The 8,872-nt window shown below is 55.4% G+C and overlaps 1 protein-coding gene across 1 annotated transcript; it reads right to left on the minus strand.

The window, feature by feature from the left end:
• Positions 1–273: 273 nt before the first annotated feature.
• LOC117797923 (sarcosine dehydrogenase, mitochondrial-like) lies at positions 274–8,545 on the minus strand (the record flags this gene model as incomplete). The annotated part of the gene is made up of 5 exons (XM_034650355.1): positions 274–390; positions 5,843–5,943; positions 6,120–6,243; positions 6,804–6,983; positions 8,345–8,545. Coding segments are annotated over 5 exons (723 nt in total), but the record flags the coding sequence as incomplete, so codon positions are not given.
• Positions 8,546–8,872: the final 327 nt, after the last annotated feature.

Genomic DNA, 8,872 nt, shown 5'->3' on the forward strand with positions numbered 1-8,872 from the left:
GTTTGCTGCGGACACAGGGCTTTCATGTTTTCATTTTCCAGAGCCATTATCTTACATTTCCGCAGCCTCTACGGACGTTGGGAGGCCAGCCCTCTCCCGGCCCAGCTCTGGATCTGTCTGTGCGCCATGTTCAGAGCACAATGAGTGAGACCCTTCCGGGGCCCAGGACCGGCCATTTCTCAGGGGTGAACCTGAGGAGCTTTGGGAAGGTGGGATTTCTGGAAGAAGGCTTCTCCGCACTGAGACGCAGCCCCGAACCACCCTCTCGATCCCTCAGTGTCTCACCTCCTCCCAGAAGATGGGGTTGGTCTCATAGCCGCCCACAGACAAGGCATCCCCTTGGAGGCGGAGGTAGACCGAGGCGTCGTGGTCGCGGACATTGGGCATGTTCTGGAAGGCAGAGCAGAGAGGCCTCAGGGTCAGCCAGGGCTGGGCGGTCACAGGCCCACAGTGGCCCATGGCACCTCCTCCTTGTTGTAGGACCCTGAGGACAGAGTGGACCCGGGGCCTCAGGTTACACTGTGGACACGAAAACATTTACCCACCACCTGCCCCTTCTCAGTAAGCAACCAGAGCACACGCCATGGATCCAAACAGAAGAGGAGTGAAGAAGGCTCCAGGGTCACAGCCGAGCAGAGGCCACGAGGCAATCCGTCTAGAACGGAGATCAGAACAGCAGGAGGGTTCCTCTGGGGAGGGGAATGGGACTTACAGACTGTATGAGATTTCCCTGATGTGCAGAGTTGTGCAGAACACATTCTGGAGAGGTAGCTGACAGGACAGACAAGTTGAAACGTTTGGGAGGAAAATGTGGCAGAGTATAAATGCACACATCCCCAACAAAATACTAGCAAACTGAATTCAGCAACAGAGAAGAGAATTACACACCATGACCTAATGAGATTTATTCCAGGAATGCAAGGCTGGCTTGACATCTGAAAACAAATCTATGTAACACATCGTAGCAACAGAGTAGGATGAAAACCCCTCATTTCAATAGATGTGGAGAAAGCATTTCCACCACCTTTCATGACAAAAACCCTCAACAATCTAGAAATAGAAGGAAACTTCCTCACAAAGGGTATCTAAGAAACACCCACAGCTAAAACATACTTATTTTCAGCTTTTCCTCTAAGATTAAGCCAACAGAAGGATGTCTACTCTCAGCACTTGTACTCAGCATCGTACTGAAGGTTTTAGCCAGGACAGCAACTACAGTTCGAGAAGGTGGCAGGATACAAGGGCGATGCACAACAGACAAATAAAAACTATTGTTTTGTTTTTCATTTCACTAATGATGGACAATCAAAAGTGAAATTAATAATTCCACTTACATCATCAAAAGGAATTTTTTTCAAGATTTTATTTATTTGAGACAGAGAGAGAGCGCACACATGAACACAAGCAGGGGGAGAAGGAGAAATAGATTCCCTGCAGAGCAGAGTCCAATGTGGGGCCCAATCCCAGAACCCTGAGATCATGACCTGAGCTGAAGGCAGATGCTTAACGGGCTAAGCCACTTAGGCGCCCCCATCAAAAAGAATTTTTAAATGCTTATGAATAAATTTAACAAAAGAAGTGCAAAACTTGTACTCTAACAACTTGGCAATATTTTTGAAAGAAACTGCAGAAGACCTAAATGAATGGAAAGACATCCCATGTTTACAAATGAAGACTTGACTCTCGCTAAGATGACAATGCTCTCCGAGTTGATCCAGATTCCACACGATCCCATTAAGATCGCAGCTGGCTTCTTGGGAAATTGACAAACTGAATATTTAAAACAATCTTGAGCGAGAACAAAGCTGGGAGACTCACGCTTCCCGATTTCAAGACTCACTACAAAACTACTGTAATCAGGACAGGGGGGCACTAACACAGAAAATGCGTATAGATCCCTGGAATCGGGTCTACAGTCCAGAAATAAGCCCTCATGTTTATGGTCCGCTGATTTCCCACAGGAGGCCAAGGCCACGGCGAGGGGGAAGCAACGATTTTCGACACGTGGTGCCGGCACAGCTGGACGGCCACACGCAAGGAGGGAAGTCGGAGCCCTTCCTCACACCATATACAAACCTTAGTCACAATGGGTCACAGACCTGAGAATAAGAGCAAAAACTGTAAAATTCTTAGAAGAAAATGTGCGAGTCAATCTTTGTGGCCTTGGAAAAGGGCATTAGGAAATGCCCTTCTGAAATATGACGCCAGAAGCACAAGCAGAAAAAGAAACAATCCATAAGTCGGACTTCACCAAAAGTAGGACCTTTTGTGCTGCCAACAACACCATCAAGAAAGGGAAGACAACCCACAGAATGGGAGAAAATACGTGCCAGGCATAAATCTGGTAAGACCCCAAATATAACCCAAATACAACGAGAACTCTTATAACTCAGTAAAAACACCAACGACCCAATTTAAAATGAGCAAGGTATCTGCACGGACATTTCTCCAAAGATGATGTACAAATGGCCAATGAGCACAGGAGAAGATGCTCTCCATCATCAGCCTGTAGGCAAATGCAACTCAAAACCCCAGTGAGATGCTCTCCACTTCACGCCCACGAGGATGGCTAGGACCAAAGAGAGAGACTCGCAAGTGGTGGCGAGGCTGTGGAGAAGTCAGAACCCTCTGCGCCGTGGGTGGGAATGTGAAACAGTGCACCTGCTTTAAAAACAGTGTGACAGTCCCTCAAACAGCTCAGCATAGTTACTATGACTCAGCAATTCCACTCCAAGATATCTACCCAAGAAAAATTAAAACACGTCCACACAGAAATGTGTACATGAATGTTCACAGCAGCATTATTGAAAGTAGAAACAACTCAAATGTCCATCAAAAGATTACTAGATAAATAAAATGGGATCTATGGTAGAATATCATTTAGCCATTCAAAGGAATGAAATTCTGATAACGTACCACATGGACGAACTTTGAAAATGTCATACCGAGTGAAAGAAGTCAGACACAAAAGGCCATATACGGTATGATTTCATTTTATTAAATTTCCAGAATAGGAAAATCCATAGAGATAGAAATCAGATTAGTGATTATCTAAGGTTCGGGTAGGATGGGAAATGGGGAGTAACTGATAATGGGTATGGGATTTGAGGGATGAAGGTAATGTTGATAGACAGACAGACAGACAGGGATAATTAGCAACAGTTACACAGAAAGCTGAGCAACTGGAAAACAATTAATAACTCCAGGAAACATAAAAGTTGGGTGCTATTTGGTCAGGAGTTAACAATATTTACATTGTCATTATATTGCAAACACTGACTACTGATTTAACCAATAAACAAAACCAAAATCATTTTAGAAACTGCACAGAAGTGGCGAAACACCACATCCCCTGCAGCTCTTTGGCACTGGAGGAACTGCCTTCTCTCTCGGACCACTTACCCCAGAGATGGGCACATCAGATGTGACTCCTCTGCCCCATCTCTGAGGACACACACAGACCAATGGGATACCTCGGGCAGATGCCCCTCCCTCCCACTCCAGTCTCCTAGAACTGGAGTAAGAATGTCTGCGAGAAGGGCTTGTTGTAAGGAGCACGTAGGAAGTTCTCGGTAACAAACACTTCAGAAATAGAAATAGTGATATCATTACCTCTATTGTCACCACTACTCCAAAAACAAAACAACACAAAAACTCCGGAGTTCCATAGAGCAGGACAGTGGGGACACCTCGTGGCCGGGGAAGCCCCTGACTTTTGTTCCAGCTCCAGGGCCCCAGCACGCTGAGCTGCCTTGGAGTGCCCCAGGCGTCCTCGGGGCACTGGCACCACCATCCCCACGCAGAAGGCCACCCTACAGCTATGAGCCCAGTCCCACTGGTGTTCCTTCCTCCCGATCTCACCCCGCTCTCTTTCATTGTCTCTCTTGTCCCCCACTCCTTCCAAATCCTGTTGGCCACTTCCCCCTGGGAAGCCTGCCTGATAGCCCCAACTTTCCCTAATCTTGTCCTCTAAGGCACCTGCTGGCTGGACCACCTCGCACCCCTGGGTCCTGGCCATCGTCACGTCACCACAGCTACCACCTGCTACAGGCCAGGCGCCACACCAGCCCTGCCCCTCCATCACGGGATCCTCCCTCAGGCAGCCCCGTGCAATGAGTACTCTTACTGTCCGTTTTGCAGAAAAGGAAACTGAGGCCCATGCAGCACTATGACTTGCCTGGCTGGGTAATGGAGGAGCTGGGACGCAGCCCCCCAAGCCTGAGCCTTCCTATCACTCTGTGCCCAAGAAGAGTGAGGTCTGCAAAAGCAGGCAGAGGCCGGTGAAATGCGGACCAGCAGAGAGCACGGGACACACTGCGTTTGTGGGACAGACAGGGAGGGGACCAGGTCACAGAGCAGCTAGGGGCAGTGTCGGACCCAGCACTGGGCCAGACCCTCAGAACTGGGGGTTCCTAGGGCGCACGGCCCTGTGGCCACCCGAGAGGGATCCCTCCCCAGGACACAGCCTGTCCGCAGCTCTCCAGAGCCCACTGTGGCCTAGGGCGACCTCTGGCGGCCACCCGGAAGCTCTCCCCACAGAACCACGGAGCAAGGGGCACCCAGCAGCCCTCAGGAGGCTTGTGCTGGATCCCATTAAACTCATCCAGGAGCAAGGGAAGCCCTTTGTCAAAGGAGAGGGGCAGGAGTGCGTGGGGAGCCGGGAACCCGCCCCAGCTCCTCCACCACTGTGGTCCCAGTGACGAGCAGAAGCCAGACTGGTCTGGGGCAGGACCCTCTTTGCAGAGCCCCACCTCACACTGTCCCCCCCCATCCCCTCAGCCCACCTGAACTGCCTGCAGGTCCTGGGCTGCCAGGCTCCCGCACACACCACTCCCTGGGCTAGGAGCCCCTGGAGCCCCCTGCGTGCCTCCGCAGGGCCCCATCAGCCTGCTTGGGACTTGCTCCTTTACCGGTCTGTACCTACCCCCAGCTCCAGCCCGATAAGAACTGGGTTGTTTTCTCTGTTACAGCTCTGGTTTCTAGAATAGGGCCTGGAACATAGCCGTCAATGTTCGCTGGTAAGCGGGAGGAAGGAGGGAGGGTTATATAGAATGGTGGGTTAATGGTTCATGAATGATGGATGATAAGGAAGGGAGGAAGGGAGGGAGTGAAGGAGGGAGGGAGGGATGGAATGGAGGAGGGAGGGAGGAAAGGATGGAGGGAGGGAGGGATGGAGGGAGAGATGGAGGGATGGATGGAGGGAGGGAAGGATGGCTGGAGGGAGGGATGGAGGGAGGGAGAGATGGAGGGACGGATGGATGGAGGGAGGGAGGGAGGGAAGGAGAGAGGAAGGAAAAGAGGAGTGGTCATTGACAAGGTGACAGGAAGCTATCAGCCCGCACCACAGTGGAGCGGGGAGATGAGAAGGGGAGAAGAGGAGAGAGGGCAGGGGTGCACGGGCCCCCTCCCCCCATCTCCCTTGGCAGACGCCTCTCCAAGCCCCCAGGGCAGATCTGAGGGTCTGGAGTCCACGTCTGGGACACTGGCCCCAGGGCGCCTTAGGGAGCTTGCAGACACACGCGGGTCCCCCTGAGCAAGCACCTGGAGCACAGAACACGACAAAGCCCCAGACGGGCCGCCCCACGCAGGACCCAGGCTTGGGCATCACTGAGGAGCTGTGCCCCGAAGGTCCAGGGGGTCAGCACCAGGGGGTTCCTCCGTTTAACTCTGACCCCACCCCAAACACCCAGTGTGATGATGCCCATTTCACAGATGAGGTGACTGAGGCTCAGGGTGGAGAGGGAACCCACAAGGGTCTCGCCACCCGTAAGCGCTGGGGTTCCAGCCAGGTCCCTGTGCCTCCCACAGCCTGGCGGGGGTCTGGGGCCATCGAAGTACCTACCTGGATGCCCTCAATGCGCTCGGTGACAATGTAGGCGTGGTGCATGGCCACCAGCGGAACCTTGACTCCAGCCATCCGGCCCACAGCGGCGGCCCACACGCCTGCAGGCAGAGCAGGGACAGGTCAGCTCTGTGGCACCAGGTGGGGCTGCCAGCCCGGTGGGCAGAGGGTGCCCCTGCGGTCCTGTCTGTCCCACGCAGGCCCCCACCTGGAGACGGGCCAGGCTTAGGGGGCAGCCAGCGTGGCTGCCCGAGAGCCGGGACAGACCCCTGCCCACCTGCACAGTTGACCACACAGGGCGTCTGGATGGAGCCGTGCTCTGTCTCCACGGCGGCGACCCGCCGCACCCCAAAGTCGTCAGTCCGCACGCGGATGCCGGTCACTGGGCAGTTCTCGATGACCTGGAAGCAAGAGGGGCTGCCATCCAGAGCCAGGCAGGCCTCGGTGAGGGTGCCGACCGCCCGTGTGGTTACCGGCTTCTCCCACTAGGACGGGACCCAGGACCCCTGCTCCTGAGACATGGCCGGGGAAGTGGGGTAACCACAGCACCAGAAGCTAACCCCATGCGCTCCCTGACTTAGAGGACGTGTCCGCAGACACGTGGGGTCTTTCTCATAAAGTGACTTCTAAAAGGCAAGGCTGGCTCTGCTCACGGATGTCTGCAGTCCAGCCTTCAGTCAAAAGGCCACGGAGCAGCGTGGCTTGGTTCTTCCTATAAAAATATAAATTCCTAAAACATATTTGGGGGTAAAACTAAAACGTCAACATATGTCCCCTTTGGGGGATTTCCATTTCTTTTTTTTGCTGATTTGCCCTTTCCAATGTTTTCTACAACTCTGTGCACATCCGGGATAAACAATGAAAAGCACAGATGAGAATCTGAGAGGACGCGCTCGTCCAGCAGGGCCTCCGGGTCCTTTGGGCTGGGAGCAGGCACACAGGGCCCGGTGGCCGTCACTACCTGTGCTCCCCGGGCAGCAGCGGCCCTGCTGAGGGCAGTGCAGGTGCCGGCGGGGTCCATGGTCCCATCCTGTGGCACATACAGGGTCCCGTACAGGTCGTCCACGTTCATCAGCGGATACAGTGCCTTGGTCTCTGCCGGGCTCAGCACATGTGACTCCACGCCATACGCCTTGCCCAGCTAGAGGGACCGAGAGCAAAGGGACTCAGCCCTCAGGGCACAGACCTCCTCTGGTCGCTCTCCTCCCCATCTGCACCTCCAAGGGTCAGCCCCAACCCCACCTCCTCCAGGCAGCCTTCCCTGGTCACCATGCCCCAGCTGCCTGTCCCTTCGGCCATCTCTGCACAAGGGTAAGGAGCATGGTGTCGTGTGCAGGAGCAGGCGCTGGAGCCGGCCCACCTTCACCCAGCTCTGACACAAATGACCTCAAGTCCCCTGGGGGCATGGGGGTGATAAGGGTTTATGTGGTCGGTACCCCTCGAGCTTAGACCAGGCTCTGATGCGTAAAGGCTTCTTCCACAATCGAACACAAATAACCCCCATGGGGCTGGAAGGGTTCTGAGCCTGAGTTCTCCAACCTGACCAGCTCCCAGGAGACCAACCAGTGCCTCTGGCCCAGGCCGCTGACTTAGCAGGACAGGCCACACCATCGCACCTGAGTGGCCCAAGGGCAGCCGATCGACTGTCCCCAGGCACCACCACCGGGACAGGCTCTGCCCAACCAGAATGTCTGACTCTCTGGCCAAGAACTGTGGCTGCAAAGGGGCAGAGGCCTCTCAGCTGCTGGGGACTTGGGCTCCAAGGTTGGGGCTGGGGCTTCCCTTGGAGGCCTCTGTCCCAGCCGATGAGCGAGCTAAGGGAGGAGGAGGCAGAATGGGGGCTACTCCTAGGAGCAGAGACCCAGACCTGTTCTGGTGAAGCCAGGGGCCCCTGCCTCCAGCCTGGGCACTCAGGGCCCTCAGCGTCCCTGTGACAATGAGCCCCTGCAGGCCACACGGCTGGTTCTGCTCGCTGGACCCTGAGCACGGATTCAGTCAGCATTCCATAAAGGACAGATCGCTGGAGCAGCCTGTCCTGGGATTTGGGGTCCAGGCCTGGCCGTTCTGGGTTAGGAAACAGCGCCCCAGCCCAATCCAAGGATCGGCAGCAGCATAAGCCTCTCTCCCAGTCTCCTGGACACCCGCCCTCCCCAGGCCTGTCCGTGGTAGGGGAGGGGGGAAAAGTGTGTGCACTGCCCCTAGGGGTGCGATTTCATATGTAGCCTGTCTCCCGTGAGCACTGAGCACGGCGGCAGTCAGAGCTCCACGTACTGGGCCTCTCCCGTGTCCGGGGCTCAGAGCATCGCGCTCCACAATGTGGGCCCATTTTAAAGGAGAGGAGGCTGAGGCTCGGGGAGGCACGGCCGCTTGTCCCAGGTGGCCCAGCAGCAAGAGCATCTGGGTCCGATGGTGACCCGGATCTGTCAGAGCTCCTTCCCCGAGCCATGCTGCCCCAGCCCCCCAGGACGGGGATCTCCGTACCCCCGGCAGGGCCACACCCACCGACATGAGCCTCTTGTACTCGTCCAGACGCTGCCGGTTGGATGCGATGAACAGGCCCCCGTTCTGTATCCAGCCTGTGTGCAGCCCCGTCTCCTCCTCCAGGTCACGGCTCACCACGCGCCTCGTGTGGGCCAGAAGCTCCACCTCCACGTCGCTGGGCCGCAGCTGCCACAGCAGGCCTGGCCGGGAAGGCGAGGGGCGCTGTCAGGCCCCCGCAAGGCGCTGTGCGGGCTGGGGCTCCCGAAGGTCCGGCAGAGGGCCTGGGTCTTTCTCTGCAGCCCACGGGGAGCTCCGGGAGGTTGATGAGCCAGAAATCACGGGGTCGAAGCTGATTTGGGGGACGGGCCTTTGGCCCCTGGGCAGCTCACACTGTGGTAATATCGGGGGTCCCATTTATTGAGCACTTACTGTGTGCCAAGACTGGGGCTGAGCTTGTCACAGGCAGACAGAGCAGCCCCACGGGCTGGGAATGATGACTTTATAGTAAAATTAAGACATTTACTTATTTGAGAGAGAGAGAGACTGANA

The sequence above is a fragment of the Ailuropoda melanoleuca genome, unplaced genomic scaffold (assembly GCF_002007445.2).
Source record: "Ailuropoda melanoleuca isolate Jingjing unplaced genomic scaffold, ASM200744v2 unplaced-scaffold18686, whole genome shotgun sequence".
Taxonomy (NCBI): domain Eukaryota; kingdom Metazoa; phylum Chordata; class Mammalia; order Carnivora; family Ursidae; genus Ailuropoda; species Ailuropoda melanoleuca.